Genomic DNA, 18,637 nt, shown 5'->3' on the forward strand with positions numbered 1-18,637 from the left:
CAGCCAGTGAATAGTGTGGCTGGCACTGGCTGCACGCCTAACTCATGATAATGAGCAGGCAGCACGAACATGTGGTGCTTGAGACAACACTAACAGTCTGAAGCAGTAATAATACCTTTCATGCTTCCCAGCATGCCATCTTGTAACTGTTCTGTTGTTTTTTAGTTGTTGTTAATAGTTTTAACCAGATTCTGTTCTTTGAGCAATCCAGAGTTTCCAGCCCATGCTTTTAGTTTTCTTTAGAAGTCCAAAATCCTTCATGAGCATGGGGGCCTTCCTGCCAGTTAACACCACCTTGTGCTGTGCAAGCTCGGTACGTGGTGAGTGAAATGCTGGAGTATTCAAAAATTGAAAACGGGTTCTGCAAGATGCACAGAACCCTCACTTGAATAAATTATTCTGGCCTTTAAATGTTCCCGATCTGCACTCTGCTGCCAGCACTTCGACCTTATTCAATAGGGTGGGCCACACACTCAAGTGTGTAAAACTAATTTTACATTGGACCCTTACAGAGAGACGAGACTTATCCTATCAGTCTCAGCTGGATTTGAACCCAGGTGATTCTTGGGATGAGAGGGTTGTCCTATGAGGAGACATTGAGTAGAATGGGCCTATATTCTGTGGAGTTTAGAAGAATGAGAGGTGATCTCATTGAAACGTATAAAATTTTTAGAGAGCTTGACAGGGTAGATGCTGAGAGGCTGTTTCCCCTGGCTGGAGAGTCTAGAACTAGGGATCATAATCTCAAGGTAAGAGGTTAGCCATTTAGGACCGAGATGAGGAAAAATTTCTTCACTCAGGGTTGTGAATCTTTGGAATTCCCTACACCAGGGGGCTGTGGATGCTCAGTCATTGAGTATATTCAAGACTGAGATTGATGGATATTTGGACACTAAGGGAATCAAGGGATATGGGGATCGGGCGGGAAAGTGGAGTTGAGGTTGAAAATCAGCCATGATCTTATTGAATGGCGGAGCAGGCTTGAGGGGCCTGCTCCTATTTCTTATATTCTTATGTGAAAGAGTACTGTGCTCTCCTCTCATTGTTTTTTTTAAGATATTAGTGCTCAATAAGTTCTGTTTTGCTCTTGCAGGTGTTAACACACAGTATAATATGTCTTTGAAAGTTGATGGAGCCTATGAAGAGGAGCAGGTCACCACTCTCAAACCTATCTCAAATCCTGTGTGGAATGAAAATTTTGTCTTCCACATAGACAAGAGCTTGGACCCAAAACTGAAGATTGACCTGATTCAAACCAGCACAGTACTGCAGGTGAGCAATCTGACCTCACACTGATCCCACTTCATACCAGCACAGTACTGCAGGTGAGCAATCTGACCTCACACTGATCCCACTTCAAACCAGCACAGTACTGCAGGTGAGCAACCTGTCCTCACACTGATCCCACTTCAAACCAGCACAGTACTGCAGGTGAGCAGTCTGACCTCACACTGATCCTACTTCAAACCAGCACAGTACTGCGGGTGAGCAATCTGACCACACACTGATCCCACTTCAAACCAGCACAGTACTGCAGGTGAGCAATCTGTCCTCACACTGATCCCACTTCAAACCAGCACAGTACTGCTGGTGAACAACCTGTCCTCACACTGATCCCACTTCAAACCAGCACAGTACTGCAGGTGAGCAACCTGTCCTCACACTGATCCCACTTCAAACCAGCACAGTACTGCAGGTGAGCAATCTGACCTCACACTGATCCCACTTCAAACCAGCACAGTACTGCAGGTGAGCAACCTGTCCTCACACTGATCCCACTTAAACATAGTCGCAGTTGACTTTTCAATGCACTGACAACAGCGTACCTGGATTGCACAGTCCAACGGGGAGGACAAATCAATGTTGTTGTGGCAATTGATGAAACGATTGGATATGTGTCTGGAGGGTGAAGTAATTGAGGGATGCAGTAAGAAGGTGGGTAGATGGGAATGATCTGTGATAAAGGGCGAGACTTGCTTGACCTTATGACATTTCTCTGCCTCCCAAAATTCTTATGTTCCAAAATTGTGGAATTTGTTGACCGACTCTTAAAAGTTAATCAATCAACTAATTGTTAAAACTTTATCAAAAGGGAAAAAATGACTGGTTGCCAATCAGTTACTAGTAAGTTGCATTTAAAATGGCTGCTGCCTTTTTGACCAATTAGAACTGTTATTGAATGACTTCAGAAATGTGACTTTTAGTCTCCTGCCATTATCACATTGTGGCAACATAGAATTATAGAATCTTACAGCACAGAAGGAGGCCATTTGGACCATCTTGCGTTTGCTGGCTCTTTGAAAGAGCTATCCAATTAATCACACTCCACTGCCCTTTCCCCATAGCCCTGCAATCTCTTTTGGACCTGCACAGCCTCCAGCTCCCATATTCAACTCGTCGTACACCCCACATGAAAAAGAGAAGTCCTCTCCACAGTAGACTAACCTCTCGTCCTGATGCCATGATGCCACTACGAATAAGGAAAGCATCGAGGGGATGGGTGTGGATTCTGGACAGGAAGTTGTAAAGAAAAGGCTGCAAGCATTAGTTAAGAATGTAAGCAGGCAGAAAGAATTGGGACTGTTCATAGGAACTGTTATTTATTGAAAAAAGACCACAGTCCATCTAGTTTGCCATCTACCATCCTAATAATCACATGATACAATGATAAAGGAGTTGTTGACTACACATGGCAATCAATCTCTATCAATTAGTCTACAATAGATCTAGACATGAGGTGAGGAAAACCCCCAGAGGTCCATAGGTCCAAAGTCACCTGTTCATCCCAAACCTGTTACACTTACCACATGTCATGTCTCAAATTACTCATCCCAAACCTGTTACACTTACCACATGTCATGTCTCAAATTACTCTAAAGATACTGTATCCCAAAATGTTATTTTCTGAAAGGAATCTATCATTTTCATTTGAATGAGTCATTACTATCTGCTTCCACCGTCTCCCTAGGTAGTCTGTTCCATAGATTAACCACTCCCTCACTGAAATAATGTTGCCACAGATCTGTTATGAATTTACCCCCCTTCAAGCACAGGCCGTGACCTCTGGTTCTACTGTTCTGGACAAAATGAAACAGCTTGTCATAGTCTACATTCTCTAGACCCTTCAGAATCCTAAAATCAGCAATCCTATCACTTCTTAACCTCTTTTCCAGTGAGAACATGCCCAATTTACATAATCACTCCTCGTAATTTAATCCCTCCAACAGCATAATCATTCTGGTAGCTCTCGTCTGTATCCTTTCATTAGCTGCAATATCTTTTTGTATTGTGGTGACCAGAACTGTGTATAGTATTCTAAGTGCGGCCACACCAGAGATCTATCAAGTGGCTCGATTACCCCGCTACTTTGACTCAATATTGATGTTTTAATGTATCCCAACATCGGATTTATTCACTGACATCAAGTATTGTTCAATTTATTGTCAATCAGGACCCCCAGATCTCTTTCATTTCATTTTATTTTCTTTCCTTTTAAGTAATAGTCCCTTCCTGGGTTTTTTGACCCCATATGAAGCACATTGCATTTCTCTACGTTGAATTTCATCTGCCACCTGTCTGCCCAATTGCCAAGTATATTCAAATCCTCCTGTAGCTTATCCTGTTCAGCTTTGGAGTATACGACCTTCATTAGCTTTGTATCATCTGCAAATTTAGCCACCGTGCCTGTGACCCCCTACCGCCAGATCATTTATGAAGATATTGAACAAGAGGTCCCATAACAGATCCCTGTGGGACCCCACTGGTCACATTCTCCCAGGCTAATGACAATCTCTGCACCACTGATCTCTGGGTTCTAGTAATCAACCAATTACGTATCCATTGTAAAATATGTCCAGCGATTCCTGCTTTCTTTATTTTCAGTACCAGCCTTTCCAAAGTGTTCAGGCAGACTTTGGAGTAGACAGGGAGTTCATGTGACCAATCGGGGCACAGCTAGACAAGGTGGTTACAGAGAACAGTTATTTTATAATCAAAATATATGTTCAATTTTTTTTAATAAGTTTATTCTATTTTTAAAGAACACAATCACCTGAACAATGAAATGACTACCTCGAGTAACAATAACATAACACAAGGTATAAAGGGATCTAGGGGTACAGATTCACAAATCATTAAAAGTCGCAACACAGGTTAATAAGGCCATAAAAAGTGCAAACCAAGCACTGGGGTTCGTTTCTAGAGGAATGCAATTGAAAAACAGAGAAGTTATGTTAAAAATATGTAGAACCTTGGTTAGACCACACATAGAGTACTGTGCACAGTTCTGATCTCCATATTATAAAAAGTATATAGAAGCATTGGAGAAAGCACAAAAAAGATTCACAAGCATGATACCAGAACTGAGAGGTTGTACCTATCAGGAAAGACTACACAGGCTGGGGCTCTATTCTGTAGAAAAGAGAAGACTGAGAGGTGACCTGATAGAGGTCTTTACAATTATGAAGTGGTTCGATAGGGCAAACGTAGAGATGTTTCCACTTGTAGGGAAGTCCAAAACCAGGGGCCATAAATATGATAGTCACTAATAAATCCAATAAGGAATTCAGCAGAAACTTCTTTACTCAGAATGTTGAGAACGTGGAATGTGCTACCACATGGAGTGGTTGAGGCGAATAGCACAGATGCATTTAAAGGGAAGCTAGATAAACACATGAGGGAGAAAGGATTAAAAGGATATGCTGATAGGGTGAGATGAAGTAGGGAGGTAGGAGGCTCGTGTGAAGAATAAACACCGGCATAGACCAGTTGGGCCGAATGGTCTGTTTCTGTGCTGTTAATTCTACGTAATTCTATGTATGATAACCTGCAACAAAATGATGTCAAAAATACCTGAATTGGCAAAATGAAGTCCCAGACCAGAGATTGACTAATCATACACAATACAACAACAACTTGCATTTATATAGCACCCTTAACATAGTAAAATGTCCCAAGGCGCTTCACAGGAGCGTTATCAAACAATAGTTGACACCGAGCCACAAATGGGGATATTAGGACAGAAAAGTGGTGGGTTTTAAGGCACATCTTAATGGAGAAGAGAGAGGCGGAGAGGTTTAGGGAGGGAATTCCAGAGCTTGGGGCCTAGGCAGCTGAAAGCACAGAGATAGGGAGGGACCACGCCATGGAGGGCTTTGAAAACAAGGATGAGAATTTTAAAATGAGGTGTTCCCAGATTGGGAGCCAGTGTCGGTCAGCAAGCACAGGGGTGATGGGAGAACAGGACTTGGTGTAAGTTAGGATATGGGCAGCAGAGTATTGGATGAGCTCAAGTTTACGGAGGGTGGAAGATGGGAGGCCGGCCAGGAATGCTCAGTAAGCCAATGGGGACAGTGATGTGGTTCAAGCTTTCTTGTGCTCACGGCAGAAAAGCGTTCATATAAATGGACCGAGTCTCCTATGGACTGGAATTTGTGCCCTTAGGCCAGCCTGTGAATGGGATAGTGTGTCACAGGACTAAGAGTTACCCTTTAATTACGGTATAGCACACCAGAGATTGCATGGGGTGCTCATCACATTCTCCCGCTTTTTCCCAAAAGGTGACAAGTATCACACTGTCAGACCAATGAACATAGACTAAAACTGATCGAAGTAGAATAATACAGAGGCAAAGAGACACAACAAGATACCAAAAAGCGCAAAGTGTGAAACAGTCCGTAGGAGGTTAATATATGAACATGTTTCTTACACATTACAATAATTTGGAAGACTCTTGGATGAAATAGTCTTTCGTAGACTTCCAAATGTTATGCCATACCCACGTGACCAATTTCTATGTTGAACTCATGGAGTTCAACTTCACAAGTGAACTGATCTAAATTTGAACAGCTAGGGCAGTTGTTTGTATGCCAAAATAACTATTCATGGTGTTAATATTGAAACATTAACAATATTTCTTCCAAGCAGATTCTCAAAGGGTCAGCTATCTGCGACAATGAATTCCTGTGTACCCCAGGTCTGCCCACTTGCATACATTAACATTTCATGGCTGAGCTGCCATGTGATTTGGACCTAATACCTCTGATACAGCTTGTGGCACCAACACAGAAGCCTAGTGAGCTCCAATTGAAAATGGAAAGGACACATTTATGAATGTCAGCCGAGGACAAGATCAGATTCAGATATGTTACACCCTCCTGTCCCCACCCCCTCCCACACTCCTCCATCTCAGCCTGCTGACCTTCACTTACTGGGCTAACACATGAATGATCATTTGGATGAGGTACTGGACTGATTGTCCGTAGAACCTTACATCAGCTAAGGGTCAATACTTTGAGGAAAGTTGCGGGGGGGGGATATCTTTTTGGACGCTAGAACAGAATGTTTTGCGTAGGCTGAGAGAATGTTTCCCTTGGCTAGAGAGTCTAGAACTAAGGGGCATAATTGCAGGATAAGGGGTCGGCTATTCAAGACTGAGATGAGGAATTTCTTCACGCAGGGGGTTGTGAATCTTTGGAATTTTCTACCCCAAAAGGCTGTGGATGCTGAGTCATTGAATATATTCAATGCTGAGATGGATAGATTTTGGACTGTAGGGGAATGAAGGGATATGGGGATCGGGCGGGAAAGTGGAGTTGAGGTTGAAGATCAGCCATGATCTTATTGAATGGCGGAGCAGGCTCGAGGGGCCGTGTGGCCGACTCCTCCTATTTCTTATGTTCTTATGTATAGCAGTGATGAAGCAGATAAACAGTGCATTTGTAGCTTCAACGTGTGAGAACTCCTTTTAACAACACCTGTCCATTTGTCATAGGATGATATGCATGTTGAAATGACGAAGGACACCTCCATAGTGGGTTCAGGCTCCGAGCCCCTGTATCAGCTTCCTCTTGGGAAGAATGTGGCGGTCACATTACCCCTTGGCCAGGTGAGCAGGGTTTAAAGCCATTGGTCAGCTCTTACACATGGGTTGACTATCAGAGGGACGTTCCCAGTCAGTTATTATGAGTATCAGTGGGCAGCCTGCTCATAACTGCCAAGTATTGAGATCGACAGCCCCATAATAGCACGGCTACTGAAAATCCAGTGTGAGTTGGACTTTCAGCCATTGTATAATTCAGTTCACTTTGGGCTAAAATTTACCTTGCCTCCTTTATTTAAAATAATCAGATGAAGTTAAGATGCAGTGCTCCGCTGTGCAATTTCAACAGTTCACTTCAGTAGTAGTGGACGGCTAGCATCTGTTGCAGCAATGTTTGTTTTCAAATGTTCGTAAATGTTGTAGGAGACGGGATCCAATGTTGGTTGTCCAGGGTGCAGAATGTTCCTGAGTGAGGGGAAGGGTGAGTGTAAGCTTTGACTCGACGGGGCAAGGAAGGAGGTATGAAGTTTATGTGTTGGAAGTCAAGTGGATGAAGGGCCATCTAATCTTTGGCAAAATGGCTTTGACTTCATGGAAAGCTGAATGCCGTGCCTTCCGAATCAAAATAAACTGGACCACTGTTCCCAAATCCGTTTTGTATGAGGGTGAGGTGAGCCAATTGAGCACATCTTGACTATTTGTTGACTGCTGTTACAGTTTGTAATTGACCGGTTACAATGAACAGATCAGCAACAATCTCACAAGTACAGGCCTGCAGTGAGGCCCTTTAGTACACTGATACAAGAACCTTCTCCTGATTTCCCAACACAGTGAGCTCCCAGGGAGGCGAGAACAAGCAGCTCCCCAAAGGAAAGAGCAGAAAACTGGAGTCAGCCTCCCCTGTTGCCCCCTGCATTCTCCAGCAGATGCTTCAAGTTTTGCATATGTTGTGTGCCCAACATTGCGGTATGTGGTGTGGGGAACAAAAGAAATAAAATACATGGCCACCGCATGGGGAGAGGAAAGAAAGTGAATAGTTATTGCAGGCCCTTTGGAAGAATGGTGTGATGCTTAAGGAAGCAAGGAAGGAGCAACGGTGACTTGGCTTAAGAAGCCGGCCCCTTCCACAGACCACGCACAATCTACACGTTATGGTCCCTGTCCGACTTACTAAATCTTGCAAGGGAAACTTCTACAGAAATACTTATACTTAAAGCAAATCAAACAGCTCCAGGATATCTATCCAGCCTCACATCTCCATTATTTATCTCTCTCCTCTTACCCTTTAGAGATAATACCTCATCCCACAGCTCCATGGAATATCAGTCAGTACTGACCCTTGTATCCTTTGTTGCTGTCTTCCCAACCCTCTCTTTTCACTGCTCGCTGCGGGTGGCGGGGGGAGTACTTCTCTTTGGGCAGTAATCGTATTCACTGGGAAGAGACTAGGCCAATTCTTCCTGGTTGGCCACACCTAGCACTTCCCTGGGGCGTAGCTGAGTAATAGCTGGGACGGTGCTTATTACCCTCAGTCTCAAGTACTCATCTCATGTACACTCGACGTAAAAGAAACCTAAAGGAGAAAGAACTCCCAAATCCATCACCAGGCCAGTTGTGAAGAGGGACAGAAAGAGAGGAGAAAAGGAGGATAAGTGAGAGAAGGGAGGAATATACTCATGCCACTTGGCTAGCTGCCACAGCCGGTTTGACATTCTTCTTAAATAGCACGAGTAACTTTACCTCCTCATAATCTCTCTTAGGAACAGAGTGTCGACCTGAAGCTGAAGGCTAAGAAATGGTGAGTTCATTTTGATTGGTCTCTGATTTATGTTCCCTTAACTCTTTATATATTAAGCCCTAGTCTGTCCAACTCTTGAATACTGCTGCTGTATCTGGGGAGGCCATTCTCTCACACTCCTGTACGGGGTATGAGAAAAAGATGTCACCTGATGGGTGATCGCTGTCTTTACCTCTGTACGGGCTGATTTTAACTTTCAGCGGCGGCAGAAAATGAGTGGTCATGGATCTGCTGCCCCACATACACCCGATTTACCTTCCCATTGGAGATCCACTACTGTCGATTTTCCCCCACTGCCATAAGTTAAAATCAGCCCTCCAGCGTCCAGCCCCTCTCTTACAATTGCAACTTTTCTTGTCTCCTCTGAAATTTGCCCCCTTGTGCCTGCTTGATCCCCTTCCTCCCTGCATGCTTACTGTGTTAAAATAAGGACTCATCACACTGATTCATGCTCTAGCTCCTTCTTTCCTAGGTCCTCCAAACTGTTGAACTCCTTATCTCCCTCTTTTCTTTTCTTCCTTCAACAATCTGTATGCTTTCAAAAGCCAAGCTTGGAAATTGCCTAATCAGAATTCCTGATCGTTCTCACCAACTTTCCTGCTCTTTAATGCACTGTGGGCCCCGGCCTGTCACCTGGATTTCTCGATAATTTTTTATAAAAGTTGGAGAAAATATATAAGTAATAAGTTCCCGCCAATAGCCTTTGCTTAAAGGCACGGGCTAGTGAATTACCAAGCCGCATAAAGACCACATGGTCCCACGTGTACTGGTTTCAGCCAGGGCAGCAGTTGGAGTGTTAAACTTGGCCTCAGGGGCTCAGTACATGTCAAAACTTCAGGCTCACCTGAAGAATGGCCGTTTGGGTAAGGTCCCGGAGGGCAGTCAGCCCCACCATAAGTCTAGAGAGAAGAGGACAAAATTAGAACAAACAAAAAAAAGGGTGAATTTCCGTTGCTTATTCATTGTTGCATTCATATGTTGCTCTGCTGTGGGGGGAGCCTGGCTAATTTCCACCCCCAGCGCAGGAGTGTCAAGACTAGATCAGCAATCCCAGCACAGACCAGAAAATGCTGGAAATGCACAGCATCATTACAATATGTAAATTGTAATAGTTATTGTAATTTATCAAAAATTACCATCATACAATAGCTTTTGCAAAGGGAAGAAAACTTTCATGTGTGTAACTGATCATCAGCTATTGAACCTGGGAACTTCTGACTTGTTTGGCTCGGCTGCTCACCACCTTTACCACGGAGAGGAGCAAGTTCAGACATCTTTCTCACTTGTTTGATCGTCTAAGGAGCAATAAACAATGAGTTAAAACCCCATCAAATTCATGATTGACCGTTCCAATAACCGTAAAAATCTGAACATATTGGGGGTTAAATTAGATAGCATGGGGAGAACGGGTGCTGGGATTGCGGTCTGCCGTTAACCCACGCCTGTTGATTGCAATGCAGGAAGCAAGTAAAATCCGTGCTGCCTGCTGCTACATTGGCTGCACGCATGAGTAGGGGGCCCGATATGGAGTCTAGAACTCTACTTAAAGACAGCCAGCACCTCTTAAAGGGGAGATGCATTGTGGTTGCCAGTCAACTGGAAATTCTTTCCGTGTGGTAGAATGGCAGAAGGTAACAGAGGGAGTGCACCAATGTCCTGGAGGCCTTGGTGCAGAAGGTGAAGAAGAGGAGGGATATTTTGTATCTGCCGGGGGGCAGGAAGCTAGGCCACTGATATGGATGCGGTGGGAGGAGGTAACCGACGAGATGAATGCCAGGACCATGGCTCCTACAGTGCAGGAAGAAGTTCAATGATCTGACAAGAGTTGTCAAGGTAAGATTAATATTCAAATAGCTTCTCATAACAGCTGCACCACATCAGTTGCTGAATTCACAGCAACCCCACCTACTTACAATCTGTAACAATCAGTAAAGCACAGTTCATTTTATATCCATAACCTCACCCTTACACACTCGGCACTATTGCAAACTTCACACTCACATCTCACACACATACACGCTGGCAGCTATTCAATCATGACAACCACATCACCCAGACATATCGCAAGACTCTCACTAACACACGTCCCTCTTTCTTTCAGGAGAAGCTGGCGCATAATACGAGAAAGCAGACTGCCACCGGTGGAGGAGCAGTGTGTCTACGTACTTGTTTCCCCATTGAGACGGTGCTGTCCATAATGGGAATGGGTAGAGCCAAGACCACTGGCAACGCTGGGGGAATCGTTGAGCAGGGTTTCTGCATACCTAATCCTCCTTCTCACATCTCCCTCACCCCACACACTCTGCCATGACAAGCTGCAGATGCTGCCAGCATACACTTCTTCTCCTCTGTTCTCCCCACACCACAACCTAACTCTTGTCTCTTTTTAATTCTAGCTCGCCAGGATATTGAAGGTCTTTAGCCAGTGGAGGAAGTTGAAGAGAGCAATGATGAAGCGGCACCGTCACTTGATCCTATTCTTGCCGTTACCAGCTCAGATACTGACACTGCGCGGACTTTAGAGGCTAGGTTGGAGGTGGGATCTGCACTTGGTGAGTCACCGGGCACAAGTGCGCAGGAACCAGAACGGGGAAAAGGATGCCACAGGTGCTAGCTCACCGGAGAGCAAGGTCACTTAGTAGTTCTGCTGCAGAGGAGTCAGATGAGGACTTTGATGGGCCAGACTACAGAAGAAGGCTGAGGGATGTACACCAGGAAATGCTTGGTGGGAAGCCTCTGCACAATGTCAAGGAGCGTGGAGGAGTCTAGCTCCAACTTGGCACAGGGATTTCCACAGAGCTTTGAGTCCATCCTTACCCACATGGAACGGGTGGTCACTTCCATCAGCACACCTGTGGAACCCACCATGATACAGTGTCTGATGACCGATATCACAACTTCCATCACAGCACAAAATGCTGCTATAATAGCTCAGAGTGCTGCCATTGTGGCTCTGGGTACCACTGTTGAAAGGAGCTTCCAGGGCGTCATAGCAGTCCAGCAATCGGTTCTCCAACAGATCACCAGGATTGCTGAGGCGCTGCCCCGGGAGAGTGGCAGTGACTCCATGGAACAGGAACCTGCTGTCCTCTCTCAGGATGACAGCATTCCTGCTCCCACCCCTGCCACTCCGACAGTGCCCTTGCTGTTGCCTGTCAGCCTTCCGGCCCAGACTGCTGCAGCCCAGTCCTGAGATGGTGCACTCTGCAGCTGGGCCCTGTGTGCCCAAAGCTGCTCAAGGTCGTCCTCCAAGGCCATCTGCAATCTCCTCAATTGAAGGTCAACAGCCTTCAACCTCCCAAGCTCCAGCCACTGAGGAAGCACCTTGTCGGACCAGGATAGGGAAAGGAACACGAAAGACAGGCATCAAGGGAATGCACAAGGGTGAATAGTCTCATTTTGTGTGCCGAATGCCATCAATGATTTGATGGATTTGCATTTGCATTTGGTGTTGGTTTTTATGTCTTCAGTCAAGTGAGGGAGATTAAGTGTTGAGAGAAAGAGGACGATGCAATGGTTATTGTAAGAAGAAAGATAAGGAGTGTGGGATTGCTGGTGAATGGGGATGTGGAGTTGAGTTTAATGGAAGCGCTCCTCAATCAGCTGATCTCATAGAATCCTGATCCTCCTCTTCTTGCTCCTCTTCAATTTGTCGGTTCGCAGATGATGTTAAGGGTTGGTCCCTCATCGTGATGAGGTTGTGGAGCACACAGCAGAAGACCACAAATCTAGATACCTGCTCAGTAGTGTACTGCAGGGCTCCTCCTGAGCAGTCCAGGCAGTGGAAGTGTTGTTTGATGAAGCCAATTGTGTGCTTGATGATGTTCCTTGTGGCAGCACGGCTCTCTTTGTACTCCAGCTGTGCGCATGTTCCCAACAGGATTCATAAGCCATGTCACGAGGGGATAACCTTGTCCAATAGCCAGCCTTTAACTTGGAGGTTTAGTTTTAATATAGGTGGCCCAGAGGACTGACGCAGAATGAAGGAGTAGCTGGCACATACTTGCATGATGCTCTGCCTGTGGTCGCAAACCAGTTGCACGTTGAGTGGAATCCCTTTTGATTGATAAATATTGAAGGGTTCTCATGGGGAGCATGCAAGGCAATGTTTGTGCAGTCAGTGGCACCTTGCATCCTGGGGAAGCCTGCCGTACATTGCTGCTCACTGAAATTGAGGTAGGAGAAGTGATCCCTGAAGACGTTCTGCAGATATGGCCTCCTGCTGAGGGCTCTACTCCTTCTCCTCGCTCTTCTGGCAGCTTGTCCTGCTCTGTGGGGTTTTCCTTCATGCTTCTAGTCATGCTCTACTTCTAGAGACAGCCCTAGGAAGCCGCCCATGTCTGGAAGCAGACAAATTGTGAATGAGACTACAGGCACAGGAACGCAAGAGCAGCCAGACCCCACTCTGTCCAGACAAATTAAACTTTCAACAATCCTAGAACTCAGCAAAAATCAGCTAGAATTCGAGCAGTAGCCAAAAGTAATAAACCAGCAATTTACCTGTAAGTCCTGCATGATCCCTTTAAATACCACTGGCAAGGGGGCCATCATGCCATTTACTGTCATGTTCTGCTGAGCGAGTTCAGCACAGGGCATCTGATTCACTGGGGTCTTCCAAAATGTCAATGGCCTCCTGCATTCAGCGTTGCACACTGACCCAGCTGATGATCTCCCTTCTCTGCATGTTGGCAGCATGTGATAATCTCGCGAACGCTGTCTCTTGAACCAAGATGGTGTGTTTCCCATCGGAAGTGAGGGTGTGCATCTTGGACACCATTTTGGGACCTTGGGTGGCCAAATTGCACCATAAAAACGGGCACTATGTGGCCCAATTTAACTCCCGTAGTGTTCCAAAGATTATTTGATCGTCACTTCTTATACTTAATTATGTTGAAGGGAAGTCTTGACAACTGCTTATTCGGATCTACCAACAATGTCCAGGAACTTTTAACTTATCTGCCATATCGACTACAAGTTCCAAGACTTGATCTCTGGTCTGTGCTAAGTTAGCTGATCTCAGCCGGCACTGCCCAGCTGAGCCTATTACTTAGTGATCAGCAGCAAGAACCCTATCTAACATTTTCCCTCCCTACGCTAGTAAAATCCCCCAACACTGTCTCAGTACTACCTGGAAATCGAACCTGGAGCCTTCCTGATCTGTACAATATGCTCCTGCTTATTTTTTTGGTGAGGCCTTAATATAGGAACAAAGGAACAGGAGTAGGCCATTTAGTCCCTCGAGCCTGTTCTGCCATTCATTGAGATCCTGGCTGATCTGTGCTCTAACTCCATATACCCTTTGTGTGTAGAAGTGTTACCTAACTTCACTCCTGAAAGTCCTGGCTCTAATTTTTAGGCCATGTCCCCTAGTCCTAGACTCCCCAAACAGTAAAAATAGTTCCTCCTTATCTACCCTATCAGTTCCCGTATCATCTTCTAAATTCCAGGGAATACAACCCGAGCAATCTCTCCTCGTAATTTAACCCTGAGAGTCCAGGTATCATTCTAGTAAATCTACGCAGCACTCCCTCCAAGGCCAATAAATCCTTCCTAAGGTGCAGTGCCCAGAACTTCAGGTGTTGTCTAACCAGGGCTTTGTATAGATGTAGCTTAACTTCTACCCCCTTGTATTCTAGTCCTCTAGATATAAAGGCCAGCATTCCATTAGCCTTTTTGATTATTTTCTGTACCTGTCCATGACACCTTAATGATCTATGTACACGGACCCCTAAGTCTCTTTGGACCTCCACTGTTTCGAGCTTTTCACCATTTAGAAAGTATGGGTATATCCAATAAATCTCGATTGTATGTCCTGTTTATTCTTTAAAAACACAAGCAAAGAATATGGGACGATCAATCAAGTTACACAAGTTCTTCTTCACCTAATGTCCAGTAGGATACAGCAATGTTTTACTGATTAAAAAGACAAAGCAGCCATTTTGTGTGTGAATAGTAGCCATTTTGTGTTTTTTGAATTATACAGATGTACAGCGTTATACGTACAGTGTCACATATAAATAAATCAATGATCATTAATACATTGTCATGTCAGAACACATCTTTTATTGAGTGGTTAATTCAATGTTTCAAGAGTAGCAAGGTTATTGTAATATTCTAAGAAAACTAACACAAACTGATTGAATCAAAATTGGTTGTGATTAAATTAGTTTTATGGCTATGTTAGAGGAGAGATGTTCTTACTTATAATTTACTCCTGAAGATAATAGGGTTCGCAACATTAAATGTCAGATGTTAGAAACATAGAATCATACAGCACAGAAGGAGGCCATTCGGCCCATTGTGCCTGTTCCAGCTCTTTGAAAGAGCCATCCAATTAGTGCCATTCCCCTGCTCTTTCCCCATAGCTCCTCAAATTTTTCCTTTTCAAATATTTATCCAATTCCCTTTGAACGTAACTATTGAATTTGCTTCCACCACCCTTTCAGGCAGTGCATTGCAGATCACAACACTGGCTGCGTAAAAAATGTCTCCTCTGGTTCTTTTGCCAGTTACCGTAAATCTGTGTCCTCTGGTTACCAACCCTTCTGCCACTGGAAACAGTTTCTCCTCATTTACTCTATCAAAACCCTCCATGATTTTGAGCACCTCTATTAAATCTCCTCATAACCTTCTCTGCTCTAAGAACAACCCCAGCTTCTCCAGTCTCTCCACATAACTAAAGTCCCTCATGCCTGGTACCATTCTAGTAAATCTTCTCTGCACCCTCACTAAACCCTTAACATCCTTCCCAAAGTGTGGTGCCCAGAATTAGACACAATACTCCAGCTGAGGCCTAACCAGTGTTTTATAAAGGTTTAGTATAACTTCCTTGCTTTTGTATTCAGTGCCTCTATTTATAAATCCAAGGATCCCGTATGCCTTTTTAACAACTGTATCAACTTGTCCTGCTACCTTCAAAGATTTGTGTACATACACCCCCAGGTCTCTCTGTTCCTGCACCCCCTTTAAAATTGTACCGTTCAGTTTATATTGCCTCTCCTCATTCTTCCTTCCAATATGCATCACTTTATACTTTCTTGCATTAGATTTCATCCGCCATGTGTCTGTCCATTTCACCATTCTGTCTTAAGTCCTCCTGAAACCTGTTAATATCCTCCTCATTGTTTACTACATATCTGAGTTTTGTGTCATCTGCAGACTTTGAAATTATGCCTTTTATGCCCAAGTCCAGGTCATTAAAATGTATCAAAAAGAGCAGTGATCCTAATACCGATCCCCAGGGAACACCACTGTATACTTCCCTCCTGTCTAAAAAAACAACCATTCACCACTACTCTCTGCTTTCTGTCTCTTAGCCAATTTTGCATTCACGCTACTACTGTCGCTTTCATCCCAAGGGCTTTAATTTGTTCACAGATTTATTAAGCATACAGTAATTAAATGTGCACTTAACAGCAGCACTTACGACAAAACCTTGTGAATTTTAGCCGGAGAATTCAAACACACAAAAGAAAAAAACTCAAATTTTGGATAGCTTCATCAGATCTCATCTTAACTTGCTCTGTCCATTCGTAAAAGTCTGCCAGAAATTTGGACTTAGTATATTTTATTATTTTTTTAAAGAAAGCATTTCCAAAACGCTTCGTGAGTAAATAGCACCCGCCTGAGTACTGTAACCTACACGCACAGTATTGGCAGCTAGATTTATTTTCACAATGCTAAACACTAATGTAATCCATGAATAAACTCAAAGCATTAATTTACAAATACACCACCCAGTCCCATATTTTGCAGCATCAGCTCGATTGCTAGAGACACCACTCTCTTGGTTTGAGGTTGTGGGATTCTGCAGAATCAGCTATGCTCCCCATGCTTTCCTTTCACAACTTTTGGGGGATTGAGGCACTAGTTATAACGATTGATCGCCCATTCATAGTAAGTGGACGGGAAATATAGCCCAATTCAAATCGTACATGTTCCAAGGAAAGTGATTGGGATTCTAAAGAGATATTTCTCTGTTTCGCAATGAACGTAACCCGGTAGATAGAGTACAACACCCTCAAAGTTAACAGGAAAGGGATTGAATGTGAACGCACCCAAACTGACTCGATCTTCCACTTATCTATAGCTCCACAACACCTTGGGGAAAATGTTCTTGTCCTCTCAAAACAAGTAACTTAAAATTTTGCTTTATTTAGCTAATTTATTTAGCTAATTAATTTATTGTTAGAGTATTGTGTCCAATTCTGGGCACCACACTTTAGGAAGGATGGCAAGGCCTTGGAGAGGGTGCAGAGGAGATTTACTAGAATGGTACCAGGGATGAGGTACTTCAGTTATGTGGAGAAGCTGGGATTGTTCTCCTTAGAACAGAGAAGGTTAAGGGGAGATTTAATAGAGGCGTTCAAAATCATGGAGGGTTTCGAAAGAAACTGTTTCCACTGGCAGAAGGGTCAGTAACCAGAGGACACAGATTTAAGGTAATTGGCAAAAACCAAAGGCAAGATGAGAATTCTTTTTGCCCCGGGAGTTGTAATGATCTGGAATGCACTGTCTGAAAGGGTGGTGGAAGCAGATTCCATAGTAACTTTAAAAAGGGAATTGAATAAATAGTTGAAGGGGAGAAAATTGCAGGGCTATGGGAAAAGAACAGGGGAGTGGGTCTAATTGGATTGCTGTTTTAAAGAGCCGGCACAGGCACGATGGGCCAAATGGCCTCCTTCTGTGCTGTATGATTCTACAGTTACAGTTCCAAGATCGGTTTTCAGGTTGATCAGACCTTAATTGAATTCTAAAGTATCTGTTCCCACACACTTTTTACACCTTTTTTTCACCCCTTTCTATGTGGCAATCCTGACGTTACTGCATTACCTCACACAACTCCATAATTTTAATAAGCTGGTCCCTTATCAATAACTTTAGTTTTTATGAGTTCTTTTTCCGTAGACTGGTACAACTCCCCAACTTAACTACACTCTCTAACTTTCCAGATCAGCCCTGATCTAATTGAATGGTGGAACAGGCTCGAGGGGCTGAATGGCCTACTCCAGTTCCTATCTATGATCTTTCTCAGGTAGCTGCTTATCTTCAAGGCCTTCCTTCTAATGAATGAACAAAGGGAGCTTCTCTGCCTGTATGTAGTCGAAGATGTTCCCTTCTGCAGAACTTGTTTATCAACTAACTAAAGCTCTTTGATGTGTATGCACTGGAATATCTTTTAATTAGGTTTATTGTCTAAACTGATCTTTGCTTTAAGGTCAGTCTTAATTCAACAGTTCAGTGGTCTCTGCATCTAAATTGACTTATACTTCCTCACTTAACAGGCAAAAGCTAAAGATTACTATTACTACAATATGAAGAGAAATCAATAGCAGTATAACAGTAATAAAAACAGAAAATGCTGGAGCTACTCAACAGGTTAGGTAGCATCTGTGGAGAGAGAAACTGAATTAACGTTTTCAGATCGACGACCTTTCGTCAGAACTCTGATGAAAGCTCACCGATCTGAAACGTTAACCCTGTTTCTCTCTCCACAGATGTTGCCTGACCTGCTGAGTGTTTTCCAGCATTTCCTGTTTTTATTTCAGACTTCTAGCACCCACAGTGTTTTGCTTTTGTTGCAGTGTAATATTAGGTTGGGTTTGACTGTGAATGTCCTTGTTGCACAGCGTTGAAGACCTTGACGTGCGCCTGAGTTTTGACCTCGCTGACCCGGAAAAGGAGTTCCTTGTGAAGAGAAAGAAATTTGTTGCAAGGGCGCTGAAGAAGGCACTCCAACTAAAGAAGACCCCTAAGGACATTCATGTATGAACCAAAGCAAAGGATGCAATGAGCTGAATACACAACCTTCATTTTGAGAAGGAGGAGGGAGGGAGGGGGGGAAAGCCCTATTTTGTGCAGTTTAAGTACTGACTACCCTAACATTTAGCACCGCACAGTGGGCTGCAGCTCTACATGCCAACTGTAATTTTACTTTTGAAGTTATATAAAACACTTTGCCCCAATAATTATTCTTATTTAGGATGTCAAACAGTGGGAAGCTGTTACAGATACATTAC

The 18,637-nt window shown here is 44.0% G+C and overlaps 1 protein-coding gene across 1 annotated transcript in view; it reads left to right on the forward strand.

The window, feature by feature from the left end:
• Nucleotides 1–265: 265 nt before the first annotated feature.
• LOC137308261 (cytosolic phospholipase A2 zeta-like) overlaps nucleotides 266–18,637 on the forward strand; it is a 28,545-nt gene continuing 10,173 nt past the window's right edge. Inside the window, exons 1-5 of the mRNA XM_067977094.1 lie at nucleotides 266–320; nucleotides 1,094–1,272; nucleotides 6,773–6,886; nucleotides 8,581–8,618; nucleotides 18,248–18,383. Coding sequence (XP_067833195.1) covers nucleotides 266–320; nucleotides 1,094–1,272; nucleotides 6,773–6,886; nucleotides 8,581–8,618; nucleotides 18,248–18,383 — 522 coding nt within the window. The remainder of the gene's footprint in view (nucleotides 321–1,093; nucleotides 1,273–6,772; nucleotides 6,887–8,580; nucleotides 8,619–18,247; nucleotides 18,384–18,637) is intronic.

The sequence above is a fragment of the Heptranchias perlo genome, unplaced genomic scaffold (genome assembly GCF_035084215.1).
Source record: "Heptranchias perlo isolate sHepPer1 unplaced genomic scaffold, sHepPer1.hap1 HAP1_SCAFFOLD_1253, whole genome shotgun sequence".
NCBI lineage: Eukaryota > Metazoa > Chordata > Chondrichthyes > Hexanchiformes > Hexanchidae > Heptranchias > Heptranchias perlo.